Raw genomic sequence first — 13,631 nt, 5'->3', positions numbered from 1 at the left:
TGCATTCGGTTGCACGCTATTTAACGCACGTTAACACACGTTTTTTTTTGCATCAGTTTTAACGCAAAAAACCTTGACATAACGCTTATCACACTTTAGTGAATCGACCCTATAATGTCTGGAAAGCACTGTTTAAATGTGTTGGTGCTATATGAATAAGATATATTAACCCTTTCGCTGCCAGCCAATTGGGTCACTTGTACTTTTTGACAGACAGTTTTTGAACATTTTGCACTCTTTCACATTAGGGGCCTTTCCTGATGGGACACTTTTAGTTAAGCTAGGATATTGAGGCAATGAGGCAGCCCCCTTAGCTCATTGCCATGGGGTTGGGGGTGTATCTGACTCTCTCTTCCTCAAGAAGCTCCCATCCCTAGCTATTTTTTGCCACAAGGGCCACGTCTAGGGTTGGCAACTTTCTGTTTGGAAAACTCGGTGGAAGAGGGCAGGGAGGTGACATTAGAAGGGTGCAGTGGGTGATTCTTACCAGGGGGGCATAATGCCATGCAACTTGAGACAATCACTGCATCATTCAAGAAGAGCCCTGTGCAGATTTCCCAATTCGTAAAACCAGGCAAACAGTTTTGACCCGGACAACCCTTACGATAACTGGGCTGTCTGGGTCAAAACCAGACAGATGGCAACCCTAGCCATGTCACTGAAGATAAAGCTCCTCCTGCAATTAGCAAAGCAAATGGAAAATAAAAGAACAACAACATTCCCATTAACTTGCCCAATACACCAACAATATATTTACACATTTACATGTAATATTAATAAACGGAGTTGGCGCTCATAAACAAACCACCACGTGTTGCAAAAAATCAAACAATCAATATTTTATTATACAATAAATCATTACACTAAAAACATCTTAAATTAATCCAACAAAAAATTCTCTAGAAAGAAGTAGTACTACTTAGGCCAATAACACTCAGGGATTCAAAAGTAATTAAAGAGTCCTTAGAGTATGTGTTAATTCATATAAAGATATTCATTAGACCTAAAAACTAAGTAATACTAAAGACATATAGATATACACAAGGTCATTCAATTAAAAATCAATCAAGGTAAGTATGAGAATACAATATGCAAATTAATTCATTTTGACACAGAAAAGATTTTAGCACAATAAATCTATTCATACAAAGATAATCAATAAACCCAGGACTAAATGATGCTATAAAAAGTAAATATATACACACATTGTCATTCAGTACAATAGTCAGTGGAGATAAATATAAGATTAAAATTAGGTAAAAATAACTAAATCTATTTAGTCTGAAGCAGGCTCAAGGGAGATCGAGTGCTGTATGACAGCCTATTCTACAAATGTGCAGAAGTGCAAAGATCAAATTACAAGAAACGAGCTCCCAGTGTAGTATGATCGGGAGCGTTCCTGACAATGTTCCTGACAATGTGTGTATATATTTACTTTTTATAGCATCATTTAGTCCTGGGTTTATTGATTATCTTTGTATGAATAGATTTATTGTGCTAAAATCTTTTCTGTGTCAAAATGAATTAATTTGCATATTGTATTCTCATACTTACCTTGATTGATTTTTAATTGAATGATCTTGTGTATATCTATATGTCTTTAGTATTACTTAGTTTTTAGGTCTAATGAATATCTTTATATGAATTAACACATTGTGCCCAAATCATTTTTCCAATTAACTGTTAAATTTAGTGCTTTTCATCCCACTCTAAGGACTCTTTAATTACTTTTGAATCCCTGAGTGTTATTGGCCTAAGTAGTACTACTTCTTTCTAGAGAATTTTTTGTTGGATTAATTTAAGATGTTTTTAGTGTAATGATTTATTGTATAATAAAATATTGATTGTTTGATTTTTTTGCAACACGTGGTGGTTTGTTTATGAGCGCCAACTCCGTTTATTAATATTTTGTGCAATTTGGGATTAGTTTGGAGGAAGGCAGCTGATTAATTTATCCACTCCACATTTATAGTTTTAGGTCACCTTTCACTTTTTTACCTTCACTTGTATTGGTTTATTTACATGTAACACTTTACATCTTTTCCTGCCTTACTTTCAAGTAGTGCCTGTTTTTTTTTTTAAGTCGAAATAACCCCATAGAATAAGCTAAACTTCCAAAAATTACAAATTCTGTAAATTTAAAATGGGTACATTATTTTATATTCTAAAACACCAAATTGCAAACCTGTGCTAAGTCATCAGTTTTTATGTCCTTTTTGACAAATTCCTTAAATTTTCACCTCATTTTTCAAGTCTACAAATCAAATGAGTTTTTCAGATAAGGGGTCTTTCTGTAAATTTGGATCTCCATACCTTAAGACTGCTAAAAAATAATTTAAACAATAGATTAACCCAATAGGATTGATTTTCCCCCAATAGTACAAAGTACTGTTTTATTATTACAGTGAAAAAGGAAATAATTTTTAAAAATTAGAATTATTTGCTTATAATTGAGTCTATGGGAGATGGCCTTCAGAACTTTCTGGATAATGGGTTTCTGGATAAGGGATCCCATACCTGTATTACAAACAAGTCAAAAGGGTTGAGAAGACCGCCTAATACATATGCAAATAAGTCAAAGGGATTCTGGGAACAAATTACTTAAGGCTCTTAGAAAAATCCCATATACAGTACATGGGTTTATCCTATAGACAGAAGCTTACCCACTGGGTTTTTAAAGCAAAAGCCAGGATAATAGCTGATCAGATTCCCAACTACACACCGGTTTCAGTGTAGTGCAGGGTTTTCTGATCAGCTTAGGTAGAGCCAGGAGTGGGGATTCACAAACAAGTCAAAAGGGTTGAGGAGACCACCTCATATGTAAGAGCCCCATTCTCGTTCACTGTAGAAAAACCACTAGTTCTTGGAAATTTACTGGAGCATGTAGGTTAGATAGTGCACAGGAACTGGATTTTTTTTTACTTTGTGCCTTTAATTTAATTTTAAGCCAACTTTCATAAACCACTCCCAACAGTACAAACAAGTACAAACAGACACAGATATTTAAGCAACAATCATCATTTCAGCTTTGTGAGGAAAGTAACAACATGGCAACTGACTACACAGGCGCAGATGTTTATCAGAAGGAATTTGATCCTCGGAGTTATTTAGAAACATACTATAACCCCAAGTCAGGCCTTCTGGTAAAGGATGGCTATCTGAATTTTGCTTTGAAAAAATATCATGAGACATTTACTGTGCGTAAGTATCACATATATACAGTATATACTTAATTTAAACTAGTCCTGAAATTTGTAATTGCAAACCTATTGAATTATTTACAAATTGACAACTGTTATTATTGGGGGGAGGGATATATTCAGTGGCTAAAGTGGCACATTAAACAAATCATTTTATTGAGGCATCAGGAGTAATAGCTATCCAATGTACACTCCTACATTGCACAAGGATACATTACTGTATTCACATAACTGCTTATGAGTTAATTGTTCTAATATTTTGGGTATATATTTGTAATTATTTTTTTTTAGTTCTGTTATTCCTATACTTATTAGACATGGCTTAGAGCAGTACTTTGTCTTTCAACCTGTTTGGCTTTGTACCTTCAATTGCATTACAGGTATGGGACCTGTTATCCAGAATGATCAGCACCTGAGGTTTTAAAGATAAGGGATCTTTCCCTAATTAGAATCTCCATACTTTAGGTTTACTAAAGAAAAGTAAACATTAAATGAACCCAATAGAATTGTTTTTACTTCAATAAGGATTCATTATATCTTAGTTGGGATCAAGTACAAGGTACTGTTTTATTATTACAGAGAAAAAGGAAATAATTTATAAAAATTGTAATTATATGCTTAAAATAGTCTTTGGGGAACATTTACTAATGAGTAAAGTTTTGCCAATGAATATGGCTGCTCATGTCATTGTCATCGATGCTACAATAATTGTAAAATGAAAAAACTTTGCAGATTTTGGTTATAACAAATTTAAAGCTGACACCAATTAAAACACAACATCAGGTGTAAAAGAATAAGTATCACTTTAACAATACAGGAGGTATAAAATATATTTTAAATCAAATATATTTTACCTTTACAACTGACGTTTTTGTTGGAATGCAGGATTTTATATCACTGATAAAGTCACTGTGGATCTAGTTTCATCAATTCAAAAAAAAAAAAAAAATCATCTCCAAAAATCCCCTCAAAGCTTCCACTTTGCAGCATCTTATCTCCCACATAGCATTAGGTACCAAGATAAAACACCCTAAATATGAACGAAGTATGTGGCATGTAGGGGCCCCAATGGGAACATACCCCATATGATGTATCATTTCAGCTCCTGCAAAATCAACACATTTGCATAATTATATGTGGGATAATGGTACAAAAAAAGTACACTCACCCCAGGAAGCCATATATTTTTTGGAAAGTACAAATTCTCCCAAATCTATAATGGGTACACATTTCTTTTTATTCCAGAGTACCAAGCCGCAAAGCTTTCCTGTTTGCCGATTTTTATGACATTTCAGAAAATCGCCTAGAAATGTTGCAATTTGTCGCATTTATCTCACACAATTTCTTGCGTACAGAGGCAAATCACCCCAAATAGAAACACCTAAGGTCTACTGAACAGTTTGATGCCCAATATGCATAGATATACCAAAGTCTGTGGTATGTACTGACCCCAAAATGAAAATAGCGCATATGGATTTCTCGCCTACCAAAAAACCATATATTTTTGGAAAGTACACATTCTGATGAATTCAAAATAGGTAAAGTTATTTTTCTACACCAAAGTTCAACATGGCAAAGCTATGCTACAAACAGATCAGGAATACTAATACAGTGATAAAAATGCAATAAAACTTCCTATGCCACGTCCGACTAAACCCCGATATAAGAGGCTTAACCATCGCTAACCGCCACCACAAAATCGCAGCATATGCAGATGATCTGCTATTCTTTATCACCCAACCAATTATATCTATCCCAACTCTCAATCAACTACTAATAAACTTTGGATACCTTAGCAACTTCAAAATAAACTTCACGAAATCCATGGCCCTAAACATATCTCTTACTCCACAAACCATACAGGCCCTATCCCAAAAATTCCCTTATAAATGGGCCTCCCACACCATAACATACTTAGAAATAAAAATCTCCAAAGACTACGAAACCTGGACACTCAACAACCTAAAAAACCTCTTATCATCTATAAGAAAAGACCTAGACAATTGGCTAAACAAACCTCTATCGTGGTTTGGACGAATGAATGTCATTAAAATGAACATAATACCCAGGATCCTCTACATCTTCCAAACTCTACCTCTACATATCCCAGAATCCATACTTGACTCAATCCAAGCCACCATCACTAGATTCATATGGCAGGGTAAAAAACCCAGACTCCGCTACAAAACACTAACAAAGGACAGAAAACAAGGTGGGGCAACACTACCTGACTGCAGACTGTACTACCTAGCTTCCGTGCTGGGGCGTATCATTGACTGGTCCCACCATGCCGACACCAAGCTATGGATCGCAATAGAACAACAAGCGACCTACAGCTATTTAATCCACCTCCCATGGCTAGACAAAAGATATAGAAGAATTAGATACACAGACCACCCATTACTGACAAATACCCTCGCAATCTGGGATAGATGTCGCCTAAAATACAAATTAACACAATTCCCATCTCCCCTCCTGCCGCTAATCAATAACCCAGCCTTCCCCACAGGACAACAACCAAACTACTTTACACATTGGCTGATAGAAGACAACCTCCAACTACTACACTTTATGGATAAAGGAGAATTTATAGATAAACGGAAATTCCAAGCAATCAAACCATTCTCCAATATGGACCACCTGAAATACGCACAAATAAAACACTATTACCAAAGTCTAGGAGGCACATCCACACTGGGCAGATCCCTATCTCCGTTGGAAACCATAAATGCCATGTCATTACCACCTACACACACCATCTCCCAACTATACAAGAACTTAAGGCAACCACATGCATTCACAAAACCTGGGTTCCTTGAATCCTGGTCGAGAGACACAGGAATACAGTTCCAAGAGGAACAGTTAAGCAACCTAATGAACAAACTACTCAAAAGCTCCAGATGTAGCAGAATCCAAGAAACAAATTACAAAATTGTCACAAGATGGTATTATACCCCCTCCAAATTGAAACTTATCTATAAACATACCAGCGATACCTGCTGGAGATGCAACAAAGAAAAAGGCTCACTGCTACATATATTTTGGACGTGCCCACTTATCCAACCTTTCTGGGAGAATGTCAGGAAAGCAATACACCATATTACAAATATAGAAATACCCAATGCTCCTGAGTATGTCTTGCTATTTCACATAGATAAACCATTGTCCAGCTTTAGAAACTCACTCGAACCACATTTACTAAATGCAGCCAAAATATTGATACCACAAAAATGGAAACAAACTGCTACGCCGCCACTACAAGACTGGTACAGGAAAATTGAGGAAATACACAGATTCGAAGAACGCTCCCTATCATCCCCAGAAAACTACGACACCTATAGCACAATCTGGTTCCGCTGGCTATCATTCAAAGAATCGGACTTCTATAAACAATCCATAAGCTAGTCCGCTAGAGGGATCCCCCCCCCCACCTCCTTCCCCCCCCTCACCCCTACAGTAATAAGTTCATTAATGTACAACCTGAAAAAATATTGTATGCAAATTACCTATATATGTACACCCCCCCTTCTTTTTTCTGTTCCCTTCCCCTCTTGTTATTAAAATCAATAAAAAATTTTATTAGAAAAAAAAAAAAATGCAATAAAACCACAAAAACTGTGCAAATTAGTGAAACGGCAAAATAAGTCACACGACTTTAATTTGTGGTCAGTATATCTGATCCAATAGTCATGCTGTCAAAATAAACAGTTTTTAGGGAAAAGAAACTAAAAACAAAGTAGTAAAAACTTTTTTTTAAAAAAAGTGTGTATACATGTGTGTACATGTGTAAAAGTTGTGTGAATGTGTAAGTGTGTATATGAGTGTATATAAGTGTATACAGGTGTATATAAGTGTGCAAAATGAAAAACAAAAAAATGAGATGCGATCACGTCTGCTGCTTGGGGGTCGTTGCCCAGGGGGCTGTCATCGCTAAAAACGCTCTGCAAAGCTGCATGTGCATGTTATTGGCAGATAAAGCCTTTTACTGCAACAACGTATGTCATTGGCAGTAAAGGGTTAAATAAACTTGGTCTTAGTAAATAGTATTACATAACAATCCCTTATATGTGGGATGGGGGGTCTCCCACCATTGGATTATTAGCATATTTTTATTTTTTTTCCTTAAATGTATTGGTTTTGTATTGTAAACTCTCTTGCTAGTAACTAGACAACGTGTTACACTGTAGTAACTAAAGATCTTCAGAAAAATTGGTATAACATCAGTCATCTTTATTTATTAATCAGATGGAGTGAAGGGGGAAACACTTATTGACGTTGGCCATGGACCAACAATTTATCAGGACCTTTCTGCATGCGAATCCTTCAGAGAGATCATTGGTGCTGAATACACTGACCGTAACCGCGAGTACTATGAAAAAACCCTGAGAAATGAACCAGGAATATTTGACTGGACAAGTGTTATACAAGCAGTCTGTGACCTGGAGGGAAAGGGGTAAGGCACAATTTCATTGCCTTCCCATTGACTCCAATGCTTTTGCAAAATCTTGGTGAAGCAATTCAAGCCAATTAAGCAACATTACATCAGATAGGAAACTCCTAACTGTTAATATAATGTAGAGAGTGATATTCTGAGAAAATTTGCATTTTTCATTTTTGAATTATTTAGCTTATTGTTCAGCAGCTCTCCAGTTTGTAGGTTCAGCAACTATTTGGTTGCTAGATTTCAATTTACATTAGCAACCAGGCAGTGTTTAGAATAAGACACTTGCACAAGGAGGGTCAAAATAGTAATAGTTATAAAAAGTAACAATAACAATACAACTGAAGCTTTACAGAGGAATAGATTCTTGGCTTCCAAGGTCAGTGGCCCCCAAGAGGTGGAAAGGTGGCAAATTGGTAAAAAAAACTATAAAAATAAAAAATGAAGACCAAAGTTGCTAAGAATTAGCTATTCTATAACATGGTACAAGTAACTTAGAGGTTAACTACCCCTTTAAGAAATGTTGCTATTATAAAAATGGTTAGATCACACACAGTTGTAATAATTAAAGCAAAGGCCTGACTGTGTTACTACATTAGGGCTTATGCTTGTTCCTTGCTTACATATGAACCGAGTGTGATCACTTTCCCCATGCCATCTGTGTTGGTATTCATGTGTAAAAGCAAGTTGGAAAGCAGCTTTGTATTTACAGACATTACACTTACCAGTTTAATTTACTTTTTCAGTACAACAGTGGAAGAGAAGAGAGAAAAACTGAAAAACACAGTGAAAAAGACTATCAAATGTGATGTAACTAAAAGCAATCCTGTGGCACCTCTTGTATTGCCCAAAGCTGACTGTGTAATGGCTAATTTTTGTCTGGATGCTGCATGTAAAGATCTGGATAGTTATTGTAATGCCCTTAATAACATTTCATCTTTACTTAAAGTAGGGGGGCATTTAATAATTGTTGAGGTTCTTAACTCTACCTTTTACTGGGTTGGAGGCAAAAGGTTTTCTAGCGTAGCCCATAATGATGATTTTATAAGAGGTGCTATAACTAATACCGGTTATGCTATAATAGACCTGGAGGTTTTTCCCAGAAAGTATGATGAAGAGCAGTACAATATCTGTGGTCATGACTCAACCATATTTGTTCTTGCACGCAAACTGAGGGATATTTAGGTTGGAGAGGACAGTATAGTATACAGTATATAACTGCTTATGTGTATTCTCTACCAAGGCTGATTTCTTTATACCTTCAGTCATAAACAATATAATACATATTCTGAACTGATATAATAATTCCTGCTTTGTTTACAATTCAGTTTATGTTTGAGTAATGCCACTTTCATCTAAATGATTAAACATTTATTTTCTCTTTTGTATTGTCAAATAAAAACCAGTGTAAAAAAACCCTGCCAACCTCTAAAACCAACAAAGCAAAAAAAGATCTTATAGTTGTAAAAGGGACATCTGTCATTGACTTCTAAATGATCATGTACTGATTCAGAATCATTGGGCTTTGTCACATCAAAATAGCTGAAAAGTCATAGATTTTTTTTCCGTGACAAATTCAGGTTTTCAGTGTAAAAAACCCTAACAGAAAAAAATCAAGTTTTTTAAATTCCCTCATTAAAGTTTAGACACGTCTTTCGGCACCAGTCATGTATGTTGTAGATGCAGTGCCATCTAAAAGGAGAAAAAGAAAACAGATATAATAGCATTTGTTACCCACCAACCCAGCCAAGATCTGCCGCATTATGTAACATAGTAAAATAGTAAGTTGGGTTGAAAAAAGACATACGTCCATCAAGTTCAACCATAATGCCTATATATAACCTGCCTAACTACTAGTTGATCCAGAGGAAGGCAAAAAACCCCATCTGAAGCCTCTCTAATTTGCCGCAGAGGGGAAAAAATTCCTTCCTGACTCCAAGATGGCAATCGGACCAGTCCCTGGATCAACTAGTACTAAGAGCTATCTCCCATAACCCAGTATTCCCTCACTTGCTAAGAATCCATCCAGCCCCTTCTTAAAGTTATATAATGTATCAGCCAGCACGACTGATTCGGGAGGGAATTCCAGAACTTCACAGCTCTCACTGTAAAAAATCCTTTCCGAATGTTTAAATGGAACCTCCCTTCTTCTAAACGAAGTGGGTGCCCTCGTGTCCGTTGGAAGGACCTACTGGTAAATAAAACATTAGAAAGGTTATTATATGATCCCCTTATATATTTATACATAGTTATCATGTCACCTCTTAAGCGCCTCTTCTCCAGTGTAAACAGACCCAACTTGGCCAGTCTTTCTTCATAACTGAGACTTTCCATACCCTTTACCAGCTTAGTTGCCCTTCTCTGGACCCTCTCTAACTCAATAATGTCCTGTTTGAGCACTGGAGACCAAAACTGAACAGCATATTCTAGATGGGGCCTTACAAGCTCTCTGTAAAGGGGAAGAATAACCCCCTCCTCACGTGAATCTATACCCCTTTTAATACAGCTCAAAACCTTGTTTGCCCTTGCAGCTGCTGCCTGGCATTGCTTGCTACAGCCAAGTTTATTATCTACAAGGACTCCAAGGTCCTTCTCCATTATGGATTTGCCTAGTGCAGTCCCATTAAGGGTATACGGGGCTTGCATATTTTTACATCCCAGGTGCATGACCTTACATTTATCCACATTAAATCTCATCTGCCACTTAGCTGCCCAGATTGCCAGTTGGTCAAGATCCTGCTGCAGGGATGTCACATCCTGGATAGAATTGACTGGTCTGCAGAGTTTTGTGTCATCTGCAAACACTGATACATTACTCATAATACCCTCCCCTAAGTCATTTATGAACAAATTAAACAAAAGTGGACCTAGTACAGAACCCTGAGGGACCCCACTGAGGACCTTATTCCAAGTAGAGAATGTACCATTAACAACCACCCTCTGTACCCGATCCTGTAGCCAGTTTTCTATCCATGTGCAAACGACTTCACTAAGACCAATATACCTTAGCTTAGAAAGCAGTCGTTTGTGGGGAACGGTATCAAATGCTTTGGCAAAATCCAAATAGATTATATCTACTGCATCCCCACTGTCCAGCTTCTTATTACCTCATCATAAAAAACAATTAAATTGGTCTGACATGACCTGTCCTTCATAAAGCCATGCTGATTACTGCTCATAATGCCATTCTCCAGAACATAATTTGTATGTGATCCCTTAACAAGCCTTCAAATAACTTGCCCACCACGGATGTCAAACTTACAGGCCTATAATTGCCAGGCTGAGATCTTACTCCCTTTTTAAATATGGGAATGACATTCGCCTTCTTCCAATCCCTAGGTACCATACCTGATGAAAGAGAGTCTGAGAATATCAGAAACAAGGGCCACTGCAAATCTGCCACTAGCTCTCTCAGTACCCGAGGGTGTATTCCATCTGGCCCAGGTGCCTTGTTTACATTTATCGTGTGTAACCCTTTAAGCACCATATCCTGTGCCAACCACTGTGTAGTTGGAGCTGAGGCAACAGTGCAGCTATTGGGTGGGACTTGGCCCACTGGCTCCTCTACTGTATACACAGAAGAAAAGAACTGGTTAAGCACATCTGCCTTTTCTGTATCCGCTGTAACCATATTGTTATTATAACTCAATGGGGCCACACCCTCAACCTGCATCTTTTTACTATTAATATACTTAAAAAACTTTTTGGGGTTAGTCTTGGCCTCGGCCGCGATGCGCTCCTCATTTTCTATCTTTGCCTTCCGGATTGCTGTTTTACAACACTTGTTATAGTGTTTATAATCATTAAACGCAGCTACTGTCCCCTCTGACTTATATTTCTTAAAAGCTTTCCTTTTTCTCCCTATTAACTTCTTTACCTCAGAGTTAAGCCACATAGGGTGATTCTTAACACTTCTACTTTTTCTTATTAATGGAATGAATTGAGAACAGTAATGATTTAATATCATTTTAAATGGCAACCATTTCTGCTCTGTGTTTTTATCAGAAAACATAATGCCCCAATCTATGCCCTGAAGCGCTGCCCTTAAGGAGCTAAAATTTGCCTTCCTAAAATTCAGTGTCTTTGTTGCCCCCGTGTAAATTTGTTTCCTGCACCAAACATCAAATGAAATAACATTATGGTCACTATTACCCAGGGGTTCAACCACTTGCACATTTGCTATACGTTCTGGGTCATTAGAGATCACTAGATCTAGGGGCTGATTTACTAACCCACGAATCCGACCCGAATTGGAAAAGTTCCGACTTGAAAATGAACATTTTGCGACTTTTTCGGTTTTTTTGCGATTTTTTCGGCGTCTTTACGAATTTTTCGTTACCAATACGATTTTTGCGTAAAAACGCGAGTTTTTCGTAGCCATTACGAAAGTTGCGTAAAATCGCCCGATTTTTTCGTAGCGTTAAAACTTACGCGAAAAGTTGCGCCTTTTTCGTAGCGTTAAAACTTAAAAGGTGCGAAGTTTCGCGTAAGTTTTAACGCTACGAAAAAAGCGCAACTTTTTGCGCAAGTTTTAACGCTACGAAAAATCGCCAGATTTTACGCAACTTTCGTAATGGCTACGAAAAACTTGCGTTTTTACGCAAAAATCGTATTGGTAACGGAAAATTCGTAAAGACGCCGAAAAAATCACAAAAAATACGAAAAAATCGCAAAATACCGATCATTACGAAAAAAACGCAATCGGACTCATTTCGACCCGTTCGTGGGTTAGTAAATGTGCCCCCTAGTATAGCATGGTTCCTGGTTGGCTCCTCAACAACTTGTGACATAAAGTTGTCATGCAGCAAGTTTATAAACTTGTTCCCATTTACTGTCCTGGCAGTACTATTGCCCCAGTCAATATCAGGGTAATTAAAATCCCCCATAACTATCACTTGCCCCAAACTAGCAGCCTTTTCTATTTGCAACAGGAGCTGAGCATCCTCCTCTTCACTTACATTAGGGGGTCTATAGCATACCCCTACAATTAGTTTGGTAGATTCTTTACTATCTGTGAGAAGCTCAACCCATAAGGATTCAGCTCCCTCTGTTACCCCCATCACTTCCTCCTTAATATTTGCAACAACCCTACTTCCTTTATGTCCCAGTCAGTATTTTTTTTCTTTTTAAAGGTGGCAATCCTATATGCAAGTAGCACAGTAGCAGTATATTTTAAAGTTCAACAGCTTATCCCTAGAGTTCAAGTCAGTAGTTTGAATGACAGGCTGGAAAATGAATAGTAAACAGACTCGATAAATAAGTAATAAATACCACAACCAATAAAATGGTAGCCCCACAATACAATGTTTCTGGATTTAGAATTATAACTTGATCCTAGATTGATGTATTTTACTGAATTTTTTAAAGCTGACCTGACAACAAATGGGCTAAAAAATAAACTCACTGAAAAAAATTAAAAAACTCAAATTGCATTTACAGTATAATATCTAAGTGTGTCTTCATTAATTATGTTGTATGTTTTACTGATGTATTAGCCTTCTGTTTCTTCCAGCCTGCAACTAAAAAAGCTGTCTGGTTTCTAGGTCACCAAGTCCAGCAACCAAAACATGGACAGAGAGGGTTCAGTTTTTCTTTACTTATTTTATGGTGCTTATCTAGCTTTATCTACAACCAAATTGCAAAGAAAATTCCTCAGAGATAAAATAATGTAACTATGTAACGTGACAAAATATAAACATTAAAGACTAATTACAAATATTATTGGCTATAGGATCCCTTATCTGGAAACCCGTTATCCAGGAAGCTTAGAATTACATAAGACCATTTAAGCAAATCATTTTTTAGAATTTCTTTTTTTTCTGTAAAAAGAACATTACCTTGTTCTTGATCCCAAATAAGCTGCATTAGGTTTTTTCATGTTTAAATGATTCTTAGCCGACTTAAGATCCCTCATCTAGAAAACCCTGGTCCTAAGCATTCTCTGGAAGAGATCCTATTTCTGTACTGTGCCTACAAATATAGGATAAGCA

General features: G+C 36.9%; 2 protein-coding genes across 2 annotated transcripts in view; both read left to right on the top strand.

Moving 5' to 3' along the window:
- Positions 1–2,998: 2,998 nt before the first annotated feature.
- Positions 2,999–9,057, top strand: LOC100496871 (nicotinamide N-methyltransferase). The gene is made up of 3 exons (XM_002942906.5): positions 2,999–3,201; positions 7,446–7,653; positions 8,388–9,057. The coding sequence occupies exons 1-3, from the start codon at positions 3,048–3,050 to the stop codon at positions 8,824–8,826; spliced, it is 801 nt and encodes a 266-aa protein (XP_002942952.2). The 5' UTR covers positions 2,999–3,047; the 3' UTR covers positions 8,827–9,057.
- Positions 3,152–13,631, top strand: part of nnmt (nicotinamide N-methyltransferase) — a 47,878-nt gene continuing 37,398 nt past the window's right edge. Inside the window, exon 1 of the mRNA XM_031905465.1 lies at positions 3,152–3,201. The gene's annotated coding sequence lies outside the window, so the exon portion shown is untranslated. The remainder of the gene's footprint in view (positions 3,202–13,631) is intronic.

This window comes from Xenopus tropicalis, chromosome 7 (genome assembly GCF_000004195.4).
Source record: "Xenopus tropicalis strain Nigerian chromosome 7, UCB_Xtro_10.0, whole genome shotgun sequence".
Lineage (NCBI taxonomy): Eukaryota > Metazoa > Chordata > Amphibia > Anura > Pipidae > Xenopus > Xenopus tropicalis.
Note: the sequence above shows the minus strand (reverse complement) of the source record. Positions and strands in the feature narration are given on the sequence as shown.